Source organism: Aphelocoma coerulescens, chromosome 2, assembly GCF_041296385.1.
Source record: "Aphelocoma coerulescens isolate FSJ_1873_10779 chromosome 2, UR_Acoe_1.0, whole genome shotgun sequence".
Classification (NCBI taxonomy): Eukaryota; Metazoa; Chordata; class Aves; order Passeriformes; family Corvidae; genus Aphelocoma; species Aphelocoma coerulescens.
In genome coordinates, this window is record NC_091015.1 from 30,663,038 (window position 1) to 30,686,265 (window position 23,228).

The 23,228-nt window shown below is 36.0% G+C and overlaps 1 protein-coding gene across 2 annotated transcripts in view; it reads right to left on the reverse strand.

Moving 5' to 3' along the window:
* Positions 1–23,228, reverse strand: part of LOC138106397 (alkylglycerol monooxygenase-like) — a 197,195-nt gene that overhangs the window by 65,389 nt on the left and 108,578 nt on the right. For both annotated transcript variants that reach the window (XM_069006947.1, XM_069006946.1), the window contains exons 11-12: positions 18,765–18,847; positions 17,512–17,617 (exon numbers count right to left, since the gene is read on the reverse strand). In XM_069006947.1, coding sequence (XP_068863048.1) covers positions 17,512–17,617; positions 18,765–18,847 — 189 coding nt within the window. The remainder of the gene's footprint in view (positions 1–17,511; positions 17,618–18,764; positions 18,848–23,228) is intronic.

Genomic DNA, 23,228 nt, shown 5'->3' on the forward strand with positions numbered 1-23,228 from the left:
GTAACCACACATGCTTCCTAAAATGAAGAAGAATTCAAAACATATGAATTCAATCAGGATAGAATATAAAAGAAAATGTAACAAAAGGACAACAGGAATCAACCCTAGATCCTTTGGCCAAGAAAACAAACTGAGGATTATTAATGGCTGTATTTTACTCAGTCAGTGGCTGAGTAAAATCTGGTCAGAAGCTATACTGATTCAGAATAGAAAGCTGAAAAAAAACCCCAAAAAACCTATTTCTTAAATGCTGTTTTAATACTCTATATATTGTTTTGATGCCTTTTCCTGGTCTTAAAATCAAGAGTCAAACACGATTAGAAGGGGAATAGGGATTTTACCTTGGTATTTATTTTAAAGATCCTTAAATGCACTATGTCCAGGTCAAATGCACCAAAATGCACCCTGCAAAAATGCACACCCTGAAAGATCTGGTATAACATTATAGGTTTCACTAATTAGCATATCTATCAAAGATTCCCCAATGAGAGGCTCAAGTGAGCCCCCCTCCCCAAGGAGCCTTCTCCTGGATCTTAGTTTACAGAATGTGTTCTGGAGAGGACCTTGGGGTCTGGGGCACACTGATCCCTAGCTCCGAAGCTTCCAAAATGTTTAGTCTCAGCTTGAAAAACAAGCCCAAGAACGTAGGCAAAAAGCACTAAGAATACAGAAGTTGTAAAAAGGTATAACAGGGGTATAAAAGAACAGGCAAAAAATCTTTGTGGCATCAATTTCAACAAAAAGTAGATTTGGATATACTTAAGTAAAGAATTGCATTAAAACTAACTGAATCATTACACATCACTTAAGATGCAGCATGCCTGAATTCTGGTTTGGGATTGTTTTGCATATTCCTAATTTTAGAATTAACAATCCTTCCAGTTTTTATTATCATCTTGTTATTTCCATTTTTCTTTCTTGATATTACGGTGACTGAAAAATATGTGACTAGAAAATGGTAGCCTTTCATACTTCAATCCCCTGACTTCCCCTGGGGGAGTGGATTACTGCATCATAATACTGGTATCTTTTAGTTAATGCTGTGGGCTTCATTCAACTTCAAAGCAAAGATATTAAAGGCTCGTTTTCCACTACAAGGCAGGTGTATTTTTATTAGCTCTTTCTCAAAATTGCTATGACTTCACTTGTGGATACCCCGCCAACAGCCATTATTGAAAGCTGGACTATAATTGCTACGGAACATGCAACGTCTGAAGCACTAAACCAGCGTTACTGCAATCCTCCAACGATTGACTGAAACCAAGTGTTACATCATTAAAGCTGAATTACAACACACCCATGGCGTGTTTTCCATGTGTGCTATTTTAAACAATAGTAGAGAAAAACCTGGCTATAAATTCACAGATCCCCAATTTGTTCAAAATCCATGAACAATGAGGGCTGTCTGACAGGCTCTGTTGGCTCTATTTTAGTCAGAAATGTCACGCACCATAATTAAATGTCTGTTTGGCTTTTATTGGAGATGGAAATGCTAGCTTTAGTTATAAATTTAAACAACCTGTCACAAGGGGAGACTCCACATTTATATAGTTTAGGAAAGTTTAGCAATTGTAATTGCTCCAGGAAAGACAAATAAACTAATGGAAACTATTCTATTTTTTAATTGGCTTTGCATCAGAAAAAAAAAAAAAAAGCTAATGGTATAATGGTATAGCTTTCATCTGGTTTGAACAGAGTTCTTTGCTTTGGTACACAGTTGGTGCACTAGTACTTTCCAACGCTTAATTTTCATGCAGAAATTAATTGAAGACTACAGTGATCACAACTTCTAGGTTAGGAGAAGTTGCCACTGTGAAGTGGCAACAAAATACAATCAGTACTTCAGAAAAATGTTTAGGTCAATTCTGCACTGTTCACCCTGATGCTGTCCAAGTGGAAATATTTTGCCGTCACCTTGGTATGCAGAGACTATTATACTTTAAGCAAATCCTTCAATTTTTCTACTCAGCTTCAGAAATTTTACAGTGCCCAGATTCCAGTGGAAAATATTTGATCACTCATATGCTTGGATAGAAATGTGTCACCTGGAATAGAAATCAGGATAAACCTGCCAGCATCCTTATGCAGACAGGCTCTGCAAATACATACTAGGCAAGATCTCTGCCAAATAACTCGTGTCTGGCCAATACCGCCTTTCAAATAGTCTGTGAATGCCAGTTGCCAATAAAGATTCATTATACCACGTATAGTTAAATATTATTTTAGCTTTTGCAACTACAGTTTTAAACTTACACAGTAGCAATTCATTTGCTCTCCACATACTACCTGTCTGCAAGTTTCTGTGCAGTAGCCAATCACAATATTCACGCTTCTCACTAGCACCTAAACAATATACGTCTTTTACTTAAAATAGATCAGTCAGATGTAAACATTTCCAAATTATGTTTTTCACTCACACACAAAGTATGTACTATAGCTATTTTAATAATATTTTAAATAGCAATATCAAATGCAAAACTTTACAGTAGATGTCATAATTATCTAAGACTTTCCCCACTGCACTACTTTTCAAGAAGCTAATAATTTCTTCTGGGTTCTATCAACTATTGAAATGTAGGTCAGCGTGTAATGTCTTCTACTCCTGAAAATGTATGTATTTATTAAATTAATGCAAAAAAAAAAAACCCAGTAGTGATCATAGTTAAAAAAATCATAGTGAAACTTTAGAGCCACTCCCTCAGGTGTGGTAGATTATCCAGAGTAGTCCCAAATCATAGAAAGAGTTAAAGTTGTTAAAAAATGAAAACATTTTCAAGGGGAGTGTGTACCACTTTCACCACAAATACTTGACTACGCATCTTCATTCTCTCTCTCTTAGAAAAGCCCAATTAACCCAGACTATCTCACTTTCAGTATGCTATTTATTTTTTCAAAATTGCACCAAACTTGCTGTTATGAAACTTCTTGAGCATTTGTGTTGATCTGAACTTTAATTTTACCCGTTTTCACCTATTAGAACTACATGAGAACAGTCCAGTGAATAGATATTAACTTTTGATTCCTAGCAACATGTGATAGAAATACCATTTACAATGCTACTACTACTACTAATTTTTTTTATAACATTTTTTATTTACCTGATAAAACATGTTGCTTTCTCTCTTTCTTCCTTTCACTGTATTACATCCTTTCACACAACTTCATCACTATTTTTCTTCACTCATCTTTTTCTTCACTCCTTCCCATCATAGAGTCTTGCAGTGTCCTTATGTTTCACTAGCACTTCAGTTATTTGAAGTTCTCTCCTGAAACCTTTCTTTATTGTTGCTCATACATTACTTCAGATTTGCTATTGAATGAATTACCTCCTTCCTTCTGGAAATGTTTTAAATACTAAGGTTTATTTCAGAGGGCCCTTTTCCATATGAAGAGAGGGAATAACGTTTTGCACAGACTAAATGGAAGCATCTATATGTTTTTGCATGCACCAGTCAGAACGGTTAATGGCAAAGATTTAAACCCCATTTAGCACCCTCATCTTTAATTCTTCTGGCTATTGATATGTCATAAACATTGTTTACTGATTTCTCAACACTACTTCAGATCACTCCTGCTCTTGCAGAAGACATTGGTGGCTGAACAATCACTGTCTCACAGATTCATCCTCTCTGACAACAGTAAAGTCTGTTTGCAGTGCTAGAACACTCTACTGCTGCATGACCAGGAATCATATTTGGTCCCTGTTTCCAGAAAATTTAACTTTCATGTATTCAAAAAAACAAACAAAAAATAAGTCTCACCACCATGAATAAAGGGATAAATCTATTCTTATGTTGTGTATCTGAACAGTTTTCATTGTGTGTTTGAATGCTAGCTTAGGTTAAATATACTTTAAATTATTTATCCCTGTATTTTCAAATAAATCTTACCTCCTTTTCCCATAATTCTAGATATCATCACTGTTTATATGTCATCTTCAAATTCCTCCTCTTCCCATATCCACATGCAAAAATTCTTTTCTAACACACCACAGATATTTAGTCTTATTCATTCATGCATCTAGGATTCTTATCTGGACTCTTGTCTTGTCATATCTCCAATGTAGCAATTCTCTCTGTCAAAACCTTTACACCTCCCTGATGTCCATCCAGAGTGCTACTGAAATAAATGGGTCTTAGACTGTCCCTTTGGATAAGTGATTACCTTCTATGTATATTTCCATTAGCTCCCTTTTCAAAAGTAAGATAGTTTTCAACATTTTAAGGATCTTTTCAGCACATATCTCTCTTCCCTGAGCTACTTCTGGTATCTTTCATTACGAACATGCTCAATTTTCAGAAAAATGCTTTGTGATTGGCCCTAAGATTTATCTATTTTTATCTGCTGCCTTTCATCTCATGTTTACATAGCACATGCCTGGAAACAGGACTATTGTTGTGGGACTTGACAGTACCTTGTACAACTCTTAGAATGCCTGGTTGCCAACTGGTTTGACTTCCGAGTCCATAAAGGAAATATTTATTCTTAAGTAGCACATTGCAAGCAGTGAATGTAGTGATGAAGTGCTTTGCTACTTGCATACCAGCCTCTCATTAGTACATTAAAATCCTAATTTACTACTGTAGAGTCAATGGACAACATGATGCTTCAGGACCTTCTTAATACAGCAAAGGTCAAAACCACGCAAATGTTTTCAATGAGATTCCTAAAGCACTAAATAAACAGTTGAAAAGTATTTTCCTCTTTAAATATCTTGAATCAGAAATAATAAAAAATTTCATATTTGGAAAGCACTTTTTAAACCACACTGGTCAGAAGAACATCTTGGAGGCATTCCTCTTTGCATGTAATAAGACATGTAAGGCAAATATAATTGTTTGCCCTGCTGGAGAGATTTGCTTACATTGATGACTCCACGTTTTTTTTTCAATTATCTTATCAGGGAGAGTAAATAAAACTATGAAAGCAAGTAACTAAACTACCAAATTTCATCTATTAACAAGGCAGTCTATTCTTCTGGTCAGCAACATACTTCAAAGTGCATATTCAACCAGAATTTTTCAATTTTTTAGCTCCCATTAAAATAAAACAATGAGGTGCTTCACGTGTTTCATGTAATGCTAAGTGTTACTTTTAAATTAAGCAGTAAGAAAATGCTGGAGCTCTGGAGAGCTGGCATTACTTAAAAATTACTGTACATGAATAGGTACACGTGCATAATTACGTAATTGCACTTGATGGCAGCAATAGCACATAGAGAAGACTATTAATAGTATGCAAAATCTGCAGAAATCTCGTGAGGACAAATATCCTCCAGAAGTATGAAAAAGTGGCTCTTGGTACAGAATATATTTTAGTTTTACCTTTCAGTATGACAATTACCATGAAAGAAAGGATCAAAGGCAAATGGCACAGCTGGCAGCTTGAGAATAATTTAAGAGGTGTACTGGCAATAGCTTTTTGGTTTCAGTGAGATGGACTGCATTAGCTGTTAATAGGGAAACGATGGTGGAGAAAAGTCATACAGCATTCTTGCCTGGCATTAGTACAACATTAGCTGAACCTGCAATTTTGACAACTTCATAAAAATTTCGAGGAAGAAAACTTATGCTAATGAGTATTAACAATAGCAATGTCTCCTCTGTAATTTAGGACAGAAAATCCAACACCACATTTAGGCTTAAATCACAGATTCAGGAACTCATGACCCCTGAGGAGATAAGGTTAGGATGTGCCTGTATATCCAACCACGATTCCATGACCTTGTCACCAAATTACAAAGAGATAACCTGCCTGCAAGGACTTGTCTAAAGACTTTAGAAAGCAGGGCATCTGGGCTGGAGAGATGTCAAATTAGATAATTAATAACTGCACATAATGCCATACAAACCTAAGGTTCTTCTCTCATTTCCCACTCTCCTTGCAAAATTTGAGTTCTACAGTATTGTAGGGATGAGTCCACATAAGCAACTTCTAATCACTCAGATCCTTAACAAATGAAGTAATAACAGTTTGGGAGAATGTACATCCTCCCTGATTTCCATCTTTATCCTAACACTCTCCCAGACTGTTACAGGTACCCTTTGGACCAGGTGTGCCCTGCATGGAATGGGGAGCATCTGTGTCTGCCATCCCTCGTGCCATTTCCTTTCTGCTACACTTTTAACCCATTCAAAAAATAATAATGTTGCATTTAATAGTATACTTGATAGGCACCAATTTTCACATCCTTCTCCCAAAGGAGACCACACTTTGGACTAAAGACACAATTCCTGTCTGAGTTTCCTTCAAACAGCAGAATTTTGAAGGGTATCAAGCCTAGCTTGTTTCTTTGGAATTGAGCTAACAACATGATTCCCTTTCAACACTTTTCCAAAGATGATTTACATTCCGAAGACTCTGTCTAAGCCAAGAGGCGAACATTTTTCCACACATGTATAGTTCTGAAAATCAGAATCTCTGCCACCAAATCTATTATGGATTCTCTGAAATTATTGGCATATATGCCCAAATGTGCTTCTGTGTAGAGTTTATTAGTATGGATTACTACACAAAGCAAAATAAAATCATAAAGATCATGCAATTTAGTCTCCAAAAAGATCAAAATAAAACAGTAGAGAATGAAAAATAGTTAGTTGGGCAGATTTTATTTGGACTGTCCAGGAAAAATGGACCAGTTTTGCCTGCATGCTGTTTTCAGAGCTATTATTTTTGTTAATTTTGCAATCTGATGCTTTTGATTTTTATTTGATGCTAATAAGTTCTGAAAGCAAGAGAGCTTGCAAAGCCAAAAAAATAAACCTGGATCCACTAAAGAACCTGTTTTCCTCCTTCTTAACTCTCCATTAGCCAGGAGTTCACTGGAATGAGCAGATTTGATTCATTTAGTGGATTGAGACTTTATAAGAGGTTGGCAGAAATTAGCAATTATTTAGAAGGTGATAAATAGTCCAATAAGAGACTTGAAAACATCAAGTTGTGATTGCACCAATTTATATAAAAATTAAAGCTATATAACAATATTGGTTCTATCACTATTCTTAATCAGAGTACTCTAGAATTCTTCATCTCTTTCAAGTGAGCTACCCTTGAGTAATGTATAATGACAGAAAGAAAATCAGAGTGTGAAAAAGCTGACCTGAATCCAAGGCGCTAATGTTCTACCAATACCCAGGACTGTGTTAAAACTAGACAGTGTTTGCTTTTTCAAATATCCAGTTTCCCTCTGCTAATGAAAAGCTTCTTACTTCCAACAGCAAGATCCTCAGATAGCCACTTAGACGAAACACTCACTTATCTCTCTGTGCTCTTAGAAGTACAGAATTTTTTTTCTTGAAATGCATTATTTTAACATTAGTGAACTCACAGCAAGTGGAAAATTTTGGACTTTATTTTAAACTGAGAAGTTTGAGTGAGATGCTTTTGTTTCAGACTATAATTTGTTCTGCTATTTGACTGTTCTGATTTTATAATAGTGAGGTGAAAAAAAACCCAAAGTGAAATAAAAGTGTATCAACTCAGGTAGAATGAAAAATTCCAAGTACCCACCTCCAACCTCCCACCTGTTTGTGTTTGTCTTAACATTTTGTAAAAGAAGTTAAGAGATTTCCAATTTTTGTGGACCTCAAAATATTTTATAGGTTTTATTTTGATTTGGTTAGAAAACTAGAAAATAAAGTTTTCCCTAATCCTCTCCATTTTTCTTTACTATCTTTTTATTTCTCACATATAGGGGGGAAAAAAAAGCAAAAGTAATAAAAGGGAAGAAAAGGAGTAAGGAGTACTGTATCCTCTTATTTAGAAAAGTCACAGCTTCTTTTCAGTGCTTGTTAAAACATATCAAAGCATATGCCATGGTTTTTTAGTGAACTGTACATTTTAGACAGCTATCCAGAGGGCATGGCAAATTCTAGCAAGTTGTATGTAGCCTAATTTTATAATTTATGAAGCTCTTCTCAGCTGCTGGTATCTTGGTAACACATTTTTAGGTCCAATTCACAAGTCTGACAGATGAATTCCTACTTTTCACATGTTTTATGGTCTGAGGATGCAGTTTAATAAGCCTCAGATAACCCCAGGAGCTAATTACCATCCATGCACATAGTAAGGAAGATACATTTGGAATGGATTCAGTTTTGGGCAACACCTTCATTAGAAGCAAAGATGGCTCAAAAGGATATTAGAATTATACTCCTGAACACTTCTCATCTCGTGCTAGAATGTTCTCAGCTGAAAATGACAAAGAACTTTAAAAAATACATATACATAAAACCCCCTGAGTTTTCTAAATAAGGCAACTGTTTAACAGGTTTCACTTCTAGGCCTGGAAAAAAAATTGACCAGGAATTCAACCATGATGATGGCAAATCTATTCACTGCTTACATAGTGAGCAGAAGTGGAACAGGCCCTTTTATGTATGCACAATGACAGGTATCTTCCCTAAAATGTTATAAACTAACTAGGCTGGTCTCAAAAGGAAGTGGCAAGAGCTATGAAGTAGGTATAACACAATGCAGTTAATGGCCAGACTCTGCCTCTGAGCATCCTGCCTCACTACCACTTCTAGCTGTTTCCTGGTATCTGACCACTCTTTGTAGGCAAACTACATGAAGCCAACAAGAGCAGAAATTAATAGATCTAGAGAGTTATATGCAGATGTGCAATGAGTGCAGGTAATAGCTAAGGACAAAATATAGCATCCCTTTCTCCATAAAATAAAATCTGGGATGTTCAAACTAAAACCAGGCATCTTCAACTGTATTAGCTTCCAATCAGCAAAATAAACAACCTATTCAAACATTTCATGGTTTCCACATGAAGATAAAGCAAACAAATTCTGTCAGGACAGATGTGATCACTCCCAGACTCTATAGGGGGTTGCTGTATTATTTTCCCTTGGTTTCAAGTGATAACTAGAGCTTTACATTTACTTTTTTCTCATAACACCTATTTCCAACTTTTAAACATACAAAGTGTTTTGTGTGTTCTGCATTTGGTAATCAGTTGTTAAACACAGCATTTGCTAATCTTCTTTCATCAGGCAATTTTTATTTGGCATTGGCAGGAGAAGGAAATTTTAAAACATTCTCTTTGTGCTGCGTAATACCCAAATATAAAATCAAATATAGCAATGTTGCTTTCTCTGTATTCCCTTATTCCCTGACTCTAAACATCATAGAAAACAGAACTTGTACAGGGGAATGATATAAAAAGGCAGTAATAAAGAAAATAAATCACAGCACAGATAATGGCTTGATTTTATCTTAGTTATCTGTTGCCCACTTTAGACAAAAGGCACTGGCTGGTTAGAATTTAGCATGCAATTGCCCAGATGTCATGAACTAGTTTTCAGTCTCTGTGGTTATTTCAGGTGCTGCTAATAGAAAAACAGAGGCTCAACTTTTACTGTGCTTTTCTTTCTTTGTTGTTCACAAGAAGCTTCTGAAAAAAAATAGACTGAGCAAAAGATAGCATTTATGATTTTTAAAAAAAAGTAATAAAACATATTATAGAACATTTTTAATTCATTTCTGCTTTCCTACACAAAGTTATTGATTTAGATTTCCATTGGACTAAATTACAGTCCAAATCAGTGCGTCATACACAGACATTCTGGTGCAGAAATCTTACGTTTTCATAGCTGCCATGCTCTGCTCACTATTACAGAAGTAGGAAGAGACATTTATGAGAAGAACAGTCTTATACTATTTCTCTTGCAAGATAAAAATATTGAGTAACCCTGGACTGCATGTATTTTTTATATTTGGGGTTTCTCTATTTAAACCGTATGAGATAGAAATATCCAAAATATTTTAAATAGTAGGTTGGTTCTTTGTGGTCACCTTGTATGTGCCAAATCCAGATCTTTTCCACATCAGAAACAGCTTGTTTAATTAAAGCTTTTATCTCTTACAAGTTAATTCAATCCCTCTGCCTGTCATGTTGAAGATAAAATTCAAACTAAGTCATCTGCACTTATGGTCTTGGGAACACAGATACCACTCTTCTCTCTTTAAGATTAGGATATACCCACCTGCCTGTTAAACAGCTTTGGAGGTAAGCTACCTAGTTTTGGAAAGCAGTCTACTAATTTTGCATATCAGGCTGTGCTGACAAGCATATACATGTGGGTGAGCTTGATGGGCTAAAGACAGCCCAGAGAACGCACACATAGCGGCCATGCACAGTGATGCTGGAAGGCTCCCCACTCAGGGGTGTTCTGCACGGCTGGGGGATACCTTCTGCATTCCTCAGACTGCATCTTCTGCTTCTGCCCACACGACGTGGGGCAGAATGGGGATGGGGAATCTCTGCAAGTAAGCCAATGTCTTGCCTTCAGGATACACGAATTGCCCATCTTACCCTGCCTTTGACTCTTAGACATTGCAATGTACTTTATACGACACCTTTAAATCAACTTTGAAAGTAAAATTTACGAGAGTGTAAACTGATCAATAAACAACAGCTCTGTCAAGAGTAGGAAACATGAGTCTTCCACATCTATGGAAAAAACAGGTATGAAACAAATTTATGTATTTGTGCATTAACAACAACAAAAAAATCCTAGTTAATACTCTGACACTGCAACTACAGTTACACAGACAAACATCTACCCATGTGGAATATGTCAGCTGTCACTAGGGACTAATATCAGTGAAGCAATTCGCTAGTATGGAGATCTCTATCATTATCAATGTGTTATTATGATGTAGAAAAGAATGCAGTTTGACAGGGTTTGTAGCATTACTGGCTAATAGAAAAATTGTGCTTTGACGTACAAACCCTATCCGATCCGTAACAAGATGTGTGAAACAGCACAGCTTCATTTTTGTTAAGACACCCTCAGATATACAAATGAACATTAATAATCTCATTGGCATGGCTGTCACCTTTAAAATGCAAACACTGCATACAGCTACATGCCAATCACTAAGTGCTTTGGGCTACAAAGGGTTAGAAAATAAACTTTATATCTGTGAGTGCAAGTGTTGACAGAAGAGAACACAAAATTTCAGTCGGTATATGTGAGCATGTATTTTCTATCTTCAGAGTACTACCTTTGCTTTATCTTTGACTGCATGCTTCTGATTTCTGTTAAGTACGACTACCTCCTTGTCTTGTCAAACAATTAAAGTGACAAAAGTAATAGCAGATGCTTCTTTCATAGTTAAAACTACAGCAAGCAGACCATAGCTTGCATTTTATTACACCCGTTCTATACAGCTTAGTAATTGAAAGGTAATTGAAAAGATCCTGATAATAAACTGCCAGTTTACTTTTTTTTTTCAGACAAAATAAATATATAACCCAATTCAGGCTTCATTTTAACAACGCATTAGATGGTTTCCAACTTGTCTTGATTTTTGTTTTATTTTATGATTGTAAATAAACCCTGGAAAATTCCTTCCCCAATTTTACCACCTGAAACTGCAGCTGTTGGCTGACACTATCAAAGCCTCGCAATTCCGAACTCACGTGCAAATCTCATCAAGTGCAGACACTTCTAATTGATTCCAGAAGTTTTTCTTTTGCTAAGATCAGCGGGCAGAAGAAGAATAATGAGCAGCTTTTAAGCAGAGGGGGAAGGGTGTTGAGCTCAGGGAGTGGAGATTTTAAAAGCTCCAGCTCAACTGCTCTGCCAGAAATGCAGAGCAATTTTACGGTCAATTGGCCAGAGCATCTGGAACTATACATCATAGTCTTTAGTTGATGGTGGTGAAGTCGACTCTCAAACTGGCTAAGTCTAAAATCAGTAATGACTCTGCTGTCACACCTAAGTGGAAACTAACTTAATCTACTGCCAGATTTTACTGTGTCTTTTTCTAAGGGACATTATTCCCCTTAGGGCAGTTGTCAAGAATATTAAAAGTCCAGTCCCTAGGATACACTGCATGGCATAGCAAACTTTTTGAATGGAGCTAACATAGAAAAAACCGATTACAACGCGTGTTTGTTTAATTCCATGTGTGTTGACAAGGCTTTTTATCATAAGGCAGCAGAGTTTCCTTCCATCCCCAGTTTCATTTCTAAGATATATTTGAAATACACCAGCCAATCTAGTTAGGGCACAGCGACTGCATAAATGCTGAGGTCATAAATCATAGCACAGGGCATGGAGCTTTCACCTTAATGGAAACCAAATATGGGATACGCGGCTCTTTGAAATGTGGCACAGATGATCTTAACGAGGGACCAAGAAAAATGCTACAGAGCAGAAAACTATCGTTGATGCGGAAATAAGTTCTTATGAGTAAATGTTTGTTTTATGTCTGTACTCATAAGTCAGTACTCCAACACTGGTAAATTATACTAAGAAACAAGTGAGGTAACAGCAACTCTTTGTACGATGAAAGGAGAAATAAGTAGTGTGATAATATATCACATTAAGAGGGACTTCTGTGGAACACAGGATACTGTGTAAATCAGTTCTTTAATAAAGAGATATTTTGTATTTTATCCAGACCAATTAGATCCCATGCCCTAAGAAATACCAGAATTGCATCAAAGATTAGAGAAGCAGTCCATTTGGTACAGAATACTGTCTCCAAAAGTTTTTGGAACAGTTGCATCTACCAAGTTCAGATACTTTGGAGGAGTAAATAAGCAATTTGACCACAATAAAGCTCATTTCTACCTTAAGGGCTGAATTATACCCTGCAGCACAAGATTCTGTATATCTTCCAAAGCTGGTTATATTTCTAATGTACCACATGCCCACATAAAACAGAAAAGAAAACAAGTTATTAATTTAAAACATCACACATGTATAAAACCTCCCTTTTTCTCTCTTTTCCACCATGAAAGCTGCCCGAGATTTTTGTCCTTCCTACCTGTAAATTAATACATGCCAGCCAACATGCTCATAGCCAGGCAGATCATTAAGTTGCAATGCTGAAGTCAGGGTGAAAAGATTTACTCTCAGACACAATACCTTAGCTGCAACAAGGGTAAAAGATACACACATCAAGACAGACATCTATTTCCTCCTCCCTCTTCCTCACTCCTAGCCCGTTAGTTCAAGAGTCTGAGTTGCAGCTACTATGAGAGTTGGTGAAAATATTTAAAACAAGAGTTCCAACAACATGTCAATGGCTCTCATTTCTACTTGCTCCTCATTAGTACTACTGTCAAATAACAGCCAGTGCTTGACCAAATTCAGCTCATGGAATATGCTGGCTGATGCCAAACCAGAGCAGTTGGATGGAAACACTTTAAAGAGGTGGACCATCATCACAGATTTATTTTTACATATCGTGCCTGCTGAACCGTCACATAACTGAACACACAAGCAATGTTTTCTGCTACCTCCAGGTGGTTAGGGGGCTCCAGGCCCAGTCTGACAGAAAATGATTTGGCTTTAGTAATACACACAATCATCACATTACACAGGCATGAAGTAATCAGCCTAAAGAAAGCTAACTAGTATAGGATGTGGCAGCACAGATTCTCAAAACACACCAGCTCTTCAAACCAGTCAAATATATTCCCTGTCATCAAGGTTTTCAATGACCTCCACCCAAGAAATAAATTTCTTAAGATCTAAAAATTTCCTCATATATCAGCACTTTTTTTCTTAAATAAACAAACAAAACATAAAACCTCAAACAAAGAAACAGCAACAAAAAACCCCACACTCCCTCCCCCTTCTACATTCAGGTAATCATCCATATGAAATACATACAGGAAAAGGAACAGAGAATGCATGCTGAGGAATGTACACTGTTCCACCTCCTACATTACTTTTGTAAGGATGATAGCTTCAAATTATTTTCTTATTTGAAGAAGAAAAGGACACTGGGAGAGATCCCCATGAGTATATCATCGAATGAATTCAAATACAACAGCAGGAAGGACAATATATTTAAATGATCAGAAAAATAACATAATTTTCATAAGGAACCAAATTTGGTAACACACAACTTCAAAGTATCGATGGAGCCAATGCCATCTTTATTTGACTGCAGACAAAGAAAACAACATATTAAGACTGCAGCTTTAGCAAAAGCAGAAGTCTTGCTTTCTTTCTTACACACCTATAGCATCATTTTACTTCCTCCTTCCTTGAGCCTTAGCATTAAGAAACTTTCTTGCTCCACAGCAAGTTGCATCACTTACCTGAAGAAAAATCTTTGTCTGGCTAAGCCAGCCCAGCTAGCTAAGCCAGTTAGCAGGGCAGCAAGGAGGGTAAGAGGACAGAGCCAGAGAGCAGGACTGCTCCTTCTGCCCAAATTGACATCTTCAGCTGCTTTTTTCATGCCCACCTGAGCTAATCTAATGGCAAAGTAGGAAAGGCTTGCTTCTTGTTTCCTCTGTTCTTCTCCCTTCTCTCACTGACCCCCTAGTTTTCTCTCATTTCTTTTGTATTTCCCATCTAGATTCCCCCCAGAAGGCATTCCTCCCATGCAGTAATTCTGATAACTGTCAAGCCTTCTTATGAGCCAAACACAATCACTTACAGTTTAAAGCACCTATTTTTGCTAGTTACAATACTCTGCAAATAGCATGGCAAAGATTAGAAATCTTATTTACTGGTTCTAAAGTAGTCTTGAGAAATAGGAACATATGAAACATAGTAGCAGAAAAACCCCACACATATCAAAAATAGTTGCACACTTTTACACTAATGACTGAACATGCTGTTGGTAAAATCAGTCTTGCACTTATCTGCTGCAATGTGCACCATTAACTTAAAAATTCTGGGACAGAACTGTTTGTTAAATTCCACAAACACTTCTTCATCCCTAAGTAATTATGCCCTTGAAGGCATAATTTATAGGAAAGTCAACACAAACTCTTTTACATGATGTGCTCTCATTCGTGAACACTGGATTACTAAAGAATTGTTAATTTGGTAACACATAAGGATGAAGATGTAAACAGAACATTTTTGAGTATATTACAGGTTATGATTACTAGAAATATTAGACTAAAAGATTAAAGTCAGCTCAATCTAGTTATATGCTGAAGAGGAGATACTTAGATGAGGAAAACAAAATTATTAAATAAATGTTTTAATTTTCACCTCTTAAAATTTGTAAGAGGATGTGAAAATGAAACAGAGAAAATGACATTGAAAACCAAGCAAATTATCTATGCTATTATATTATGAAGGATAAATAACCTGGAATATGAACAGAAAAAAATTTTAGGATAAACTTTAGACCTAACTTCTTGGAAAACCATCTGTGTATGTATTTCTTATGTTTTCTGGTACTGCTGTTTCAAAATGACCAGGTCAATATTGAGATAAAATGTTGATGTTTGAAGACTTTTCAACATGAATTAACAAATCTCCAGCAACCTCTCAGATTTTTTTTTTTAACATAAATTCCATTAAACCCATAAGAACATGCCTACCATGAATCCAGAAATTGTATAATGCATTGGGAGCAAAAGTGGAGCATTTATTTTATAAGTGGATCATTTATTTTAAAATGGGGAACACTTTGAAGTTCATCACAAGTATTCAAACAAAAAGGAAAACATTATTATAAAGGTGGTGAAGCACTGGAACAAATTGTTCAGAGAGGTGTTAGTTGCCTCATCCCTGGAAATTTTCAAGATCAGGTTGATCAGGGCTCAGAGCAACCTGATGCAGTTGAAGATGTCCCTGCTCATTGCAGGGGATTGGACAAGAGGACATTTTTACTTCCAACCCAAAATATTCTACCATTCCATGATTCTTGATTACAAAAGCTATTAATATCACCAAACTGTTGATTTGTGATAAAATGTCTAGTGTGGAAATACTGGCATCACTAGGAAGAATTATCTATTCTGGCCTGCCCAAGAGCAAACTATTTGAATGACACCTATTTTTTCAGTATTTTCAAAGAAAAATTGTGAGCAAGGTACTCCTGTCTCTTGTTAAAAATGGACTACATAGTTTCAAACAAAGTACTAAAAAAAGAACAAAAAAGAACTGTAATATGAGGGAGAAAAAAAACAAAAGGAAGAAAGAACAGGAAAATTCAGTAGAGAAGAACTCAAGATGGCAATAAAGTAATTTTTTTAATGACAGAAGTATGTAAAGAACAGAGCAAGAACCACTTCATTTTGTTATCTTCTTCATGAAAGAATAGGAAGCTATAGAATTCCCTACAAAAATAGGAATAATAATTAAATAATTTTACTTTACTCATTTCTTAGTAAGAGACACTTTTACATATGCACACAGAACTCTGCAAGGCAGGTATTAAGGGTGTATATTATGACAAAATTCTCCCAGAATTTAGTTAGAATACCCAAATAATTCAAGTCTGAAAGCTATGTCTCAAGGGCAAGATAATTAGTTCCAAAATTTTAGAATTAGTTACTTCAAGTCTTTCTACTGTATTAGGCTACTCAAAAAATTATACAAACATTTTCCAAATTATATTTAAGCAAACCCCTTAAAATACCTGATGAGTTCTTGCAGACTGTTATTAAATGAATTCAAGAACAGTTAGATTTATACACCAAAGCTTTGACAATGTAACAATGGGGGGGGGGTAGGGGGAAGCACAGAATTAATCAATTCTCAATTAGTGGCATTTATCTAGCTTTAAATATTGTCTACTAGTTATTGATTTCCAACACAGGCAGAAAAAAAGAACAGAAAAACCTCCCAGACCCACAGTAGCAGTAGATTTTTCTCATTTTTCTAATTCCTTTTCCCTTAGAAAAGCAGAAGAAGCAAGGCCACTACTAGAAACCTCCAGCTGGGAAAGATGCTATAAATTTTGCATATGTTTGAAGTCAAAGGAACCATTTTGAACTTGTTTGAGTCTCAGTTCCTACTGTTTTATTTGAGTTTTTTTCTGATTTTAAGCCAAAGAGTAACCTTCTGATGAGCCACCCATTCATACCCTTGCTGGTTATGAATAACCAGTCTTTTCTGGTAACCAACAGTAGGTAGCTTGGTACTGTTATTTAGATAGAAATAATATCAGTGACTATTGTTATTTTATTGTGGTAATATTAAAAGAGACATGAACTACCAACTGTACAGAAAAGAAAATGAAAATAATAAAAAGCAAAAGGCATGAACAGGATAAAAATGCTAAGAACACAAAAGTAGCCACACGTAATCAGACCACAGGTCTATTGAGTCCTGTATCCACTCCTTGTCAATGACAAAAAGTCTGTTTCTGAGGCACAGGATTAGTACAGAGCAAAATATTTTATATTTAAGTCTTCCAGCCTCCAAGCATTTTCTGATTTCTCCCATAAAAGGGGAATAAAACAATTCAAATTCAGCAATGCATTACTATCATTCACTTCAAAGCATGCGGCCACGGGTAAATTATTTTTGCAGGGAGTGGTAAATGCTCTCCTTCATAACCTATTTTTCAAGGAAAATGGACATCTCTGTAGCAAACCTGAATAGTTTTCTTACAAAATAACCATAAAACATGAAAAACAAAGAGATAAGAAAAAAAAATACTCTATTCAAATAGCATAATGAAAAATAAGAAAACAAAATGTAAATGTTTAGTGTTTCTGCTTTTTTGTAAAAAGATAAAAAATCTAGAGTAATCAGCATAGATATTTTAAAATAAATGTCTTACCTCATATGCATAGCCCAAGATTGAAAACTGACTCCTGAAGTAGCCAAGTTTGTAAACACCTATGAAGACTAAACAGCGGATGATTTCCAAAATTCCTGCTTTGGACCTAGAAAAGGGAATAAATTCAGATTAACATCCAATCTTTTCTTCTTTTCCAAGTTCAGTGAAAAGGAGAAAATAGAATTAGTCTGTGATGTCCTGCACTTACATCAAGTCATCTTTCTTAACCTTATAGTTAGGTTTTTATAGTATATACCTTACATAGACTTGTAACACTGAATCGGTTGCTGGTGAGAATACACATACTTGCAAAATATATTTGAACTCACACAAATGGGGCTGTATATATAGTTACTGTCTTTTGATCTCAAAAATTACCACAACAAAATTCTGAAAAGTAGTTCAGAATCATTTCAACAGTCTACTTCTGTAAATTTTTACTAATTCCTCTTTATTAACTCCCCGGAGTTATTCACATCTGGCATGTTGACAGATTTTTACCTATCCTGAATTAAATAGTTCAGTCTATAAAAGTGAAAGGTATTCCTTTCTGAAAACATAATGAACAGCAGGTGCAAAGCAGTACTGGCACCTCAGTCTCAAAGGAAACTTCTATTCCACATTTCTTCTCTGGCAGGGCAAATAACTTCTTCGTAAGAAACTCTGGATGCAACTTACTCTTCTTTAGGGCTACAGTGCTCGTATGGACTACTTCATAATGTATCTCACTGGCCTGGTGTATTCAAGACTCAATTTTATTTGAAGCCATAATGATTAAGTTTAGTCTTAAGCCTACACCATCTTTCACAAGATTTTGAGCCTACTCTGAGCTACACTGTGTGCTCTTCATATATCATCACTGCATCTGGCACCTATGGCGTGCTACACAGGGCTGGCACAATATGGTTGCAGTCTGACCTTGAACAGCCTCGGGACAGCTGGCAGGTCCCACTCACCTGCCAGTGTCCCAAACCCAGAGGAGAGAACCCAATAAATGCAAGCACAAAGGGCGACACGATGAACCCATCCCAGAACTTTTCTGCAAGGAACAATACAGATGTAGTCACTACTTGCTATGGGAACACTCCTGGATTTAGGTGCCAGGTAGTCATGTGTTATTTTCCAGTCAACAGACAGCCACAGGTGGGTCTGGGTATCTATATTTATTTATCGATATAATTTCTGGGATTTACATATAATTATAAATAATCCATAACGAAAGAAGAAAAAACCCCACATATTTTGTATCTTACTTGTTCTCCAAAAGTAGTCCAAAAGATGACAGGGACAGAATGATAAAGCCAATTCTCAGGAGAACTGTTCCCTGTGATAGCATCTGTTAAAAGGCAGACAAAGAATTCATTTAGAGTAATTTTCTGGAGAAAATGGAGTTTTTATGGAACAGTAGCTTCAACTTCCTCAGTCAGTGATGCTAGTGTCCCCTTTTAAAGTAATTTGCTACTTTAAGTTTTACAAAAAAAAATATCTGCTCTGGATAGCACACATACTTGGAGTAACCACCTTCATAGTCGTTTCCTGGATGCTGTATTTCCAAAACAACATTAATGTTATTCCCTTCTGTCCTATGTGTTTTTTTTCCCAACGTTATTGATTTCCTTTTGACTCTACTCAAGAGGGAAGAAACGTATTTCTACATAAAAATCACAGCAGCCCTGTTCTTTTAATTTCATCATATGTTACCAGGTCTTTACAATAGTCATCTTTGAATCCCAATGGACACAAAAGCCAATGTACTGGTGAGAATAACAACTCACATGACATGATCATATTTAAGAAGAAACAAAATGAGTGTTTTCCCTGCATGATAACTCAATGCTTGGTTCCTAAATTAGCAAAACTTTTTAACTCCTATCATTAATTTCAATCAGACCTAAAACACTTTTAAAAATAAACATGTGCATGAGTACTTGAAAGAATAGCAGCATGAGGACTTCCGTCCTTAAAATTTACATCAAAATTACATTAAAAAAATCCAGGAAAACAGAAATTATTTTGATTGTACAGTTTGAATTTTTAAAATTTATTAAATATTTACTTTGTATTCTACAAAGCTGCCTTTGAAAATCAAATATTTAATCAGTATTCTTTTTCCCTCCCTGATTTTGTTTCAAATATTAGTTTTGAAAAGCTTTCGGTTTTTTCATTAAAACAAAAACAAAACAAAAGTAGTGGATCTGACTGAATTATAGAAATCCTTTCTTGCTTCAACAGCAAAACAGTTTATGAACAGCATCCTGCACTTCAGTTGCAGCCACTGGAAAAAAAGCCTCCATGAATGTCTGCCCTGATTTCAATAAATCCCATTCAGTGACATGCCCAACTTCCTTCGGTCATGGCCCCAACCCCTCAAAGAGATCTAAGGTAAGTATCTGTGAGCATGGGAGGCCACAGGAGGATATTCTCAAGTTTTACAGCTGTGTGAACTTAGAGTGCCCATGTTTGCAAAACACATCAAACCACACACTCAGTCTGGGCGGGTTTCTGTTGTTTTACTGAAGCATCACAAACACCTACTTAGATATCCTCAACAGTTATTGAACAAAGAAAACTCAATCCCAGCAATGAGCAAGCTAAACAGCAGCCTCACCAGTTTACAAGCCAGAACACAATTCTTACAAATGACACCTGTCAAGCCAATCTGTTGCACAGATTTGTACCAGGTGAGAATCAAACTTACTACTGCATTTTTACATTACCAATCTGTTCAATTTCTCCTTATGATAAACTTTCCATTGTTAGCAATAGCAAGATTTTGTTTTGAAGTGACATAATGTTTGGACAGAGCTTTTTTATAAAAATCAGGCATGGACTCTATTTGAATTTAATTAAATGAGGAGTTCTTTAACTGCTCATCTAGCCACACTGAGTTCAACTCCCTCTTCAGCTTCCTGTACAAACTGAGTCATACAAAAATTCAAGAAGTAAGCAAAGAAAAATATGATTTGGCACAGGCGTAATGGAACTCACCCATAAATTTCTTAGAAATGCTTTGACAGGCTTTTCAATGATTGTTACTTGTCAAATAAAGGAGTTTTCCAGGGAATGAGGATTGAAATTCAAGACTTTTCTCCTTGAAGACTGTCCTCACTTTTAAGTTGAAAAATCAAACCTTTTTTTAAATCTACTTATTCTTGCAAGGTGGGTCTGATTTTTCTTTGTTTCCAGTGCGATGCACCAGGTTCTGCAGACTGCCTTAAAAATGCTCCCAGAGTGGTAGAGCACTATTCTGAGAAAAGGAGAGCAAGATTTTGTATCTTCTTAGGCAGGAAAGAGAACTGAACATCAAATCCAGATTTCTATCAAGTCAGAGAATTGCTGCATTACAATATATGGCTAAAATCACACTTGGTGGAAAATGAATGAAACTGTGATGGTTTTCATAGAGGTGTTAATACTTGTCTTCAGGAAGGATCCAACAGTACATGCTATGAATGAGCAAGGGTGCCCCCGGTTTCCAGTTTTAAAGAGCTGCATGATTTCAAACTTTTCTGACTTTCCAGTGTTCCCAAGCTGGCTAGTTAATCCCAGGCATCGGGATTTCCTTGCAACTCCAGCTGCAGAAAACTGAGGTGCTGATTCATTCTACCTGCCTTTAAGTACCTTCACTGAAGTGCCTGAAAATCTGTTATTAACCCAATCTTTTGCTGAAACTCATGGAGAGAGCACGTTGGGAATGTGGGAATAGCCCAAGCACTTCAGGAATTCCATTTCTTGCCATTAGCTAGACTGCAAGCCTAAAGCCTAAATTTGGTAGTGCATTAAGAGTTGGATTTGAGCAAATGATGGAAACACTTCCCAAAAAGCAGCCAATTTTGGGTCAAATTTTAGTGGTAGTTTTACCTATAACTTCTATCAAGGACTTTTTTCTTGGCTTAAAGATATATTTTATTTTACATTTCCATAAGACTAGGAAAAAAAATTAAAATTATTCCCTACATTTATCTAACACAGAAGAATAAAGAACAGGTTAAGAACTTGAAAGGAAATCAATAAATTTCAGATCAGTTTTAAACATGGAGTTCCAGCAAAAAAAATGGGAATAGAAATACATTTTAATGTTTGTTTGGAAACCAGAAGAACTGAAGCACCCTTATGATTTTTAAAAAAATCAAACTCAAATGTAAACAAGCCTTTATCTTTAAATGGTTGAAATGCTATATGACGTTCTTTGGCATAGTAACTACCTAAGCCAGGTGTGATCATATTTTACAGATTTGTTTTTTCAGGCCAATTTCCATTTCTCTTCATACATACTCCTACTTGAACCATACTATTTTGAACATTAGCTATTTGTAAAACTCCTTATGGTCAATACCCGCTGTGGCTTAGAATGTGAAGGACTGGAGGACACTAAAGCACAACCTGCAGATCCTGATTAATTTTAAATTGGCACTATCATCAGATTCACACAAAACCATGGCACTGTAATGCCTGAGCATAGAGTGGCAGCTTTCCACTTCCCAGAACATCAGCTTTTGGAGTAGTGAAGGGTGAGACAAAAAGCCTTACTGGGAACCATGAAGGCAGAAGGTGTAAGTTACCCTTCACTGTAGGTACACGCACCACATTCACATACAACAAAAAAACCCCTGTTCCCTCATTTGTACTCCTAGTCAAGGATTACTGAGAAATTTTCAGTGAAATACACCAAGATGCAACTGGGAATAATAGGTTTTAGAAAACCAGCCATACAGCATAAATTTTACCACTGTTAGTTTGCTTCCCTAACTTTCTCTTACAGTTCCAGTGGTATATGCTGCCTTGATTCTTTTATTTGCTTTCAAACATGTATCACCCTATGAAGTGGATGCTGGCAGCTGAGGCATCCATTTTCTAGGCATTACTCTACCAAAATCAACAAAATAGTCAGTGGGTTATATCACTAAACTAACATCATATATTAAATCTATGCACTGCAAGCAGCAGTGTGAAAAGAATGTGCCTTTTACACCTTCATTAGTGTTAGCATCCTTGTTCCACTTAAACATATGCATGGACGTATATATAAAATAAATGATTATTTATATACTGGAGTATTTGTATAAACAGAGAAGCATGTGGGACCACAGCAGGTTCCCCAATTACAAGTCAGCCACAACTTTGCAATGTGGTTATTGGCTGCAATCAAACAGAAAAAAATATTTCTGTTGGATTTTCATTTCATTCAAAGCTTTAAAAATATCTTTGAGCCTTAAAAAAGGAGGGGGAAGGGGATTATTGAATTTAGTAAGAGGTTTACACGGCTTTGTAATCAACAGAATGCCATAGCATTATTATTTTATGTTTTTTTAGTAATGAAAAAATAATTAATTTAAACAAAGGAAATGTTCTTCCAAATCTGTATTTAGATGAGCATTGAAATATTCCAAATTGACTTTTATATTGCAAAGAAACAGGTTTTTTATTCCTTTTGAAGAATAACATGGATGCATTTTCTCATTCTGATTTGTCCAGTGGTTCAAAAGAACTTCTAGGAATGATGCCAGCATGTTTCCTAAGTTAACAGATGCCCTGCTCTCATACATCAGACACTTTCAACATTCAAATTAGGAATGCTAATACAATGCTATGAATTTTCTGCTGTTAGGTGTCTTTGGCTGTATGAATTTATTTTAACTTAGAATCCTAGAAAAAATTGTTAATTCTTAGCAATATTACATACACACTACTTGGTGATGCCCTACTTAATGGATACA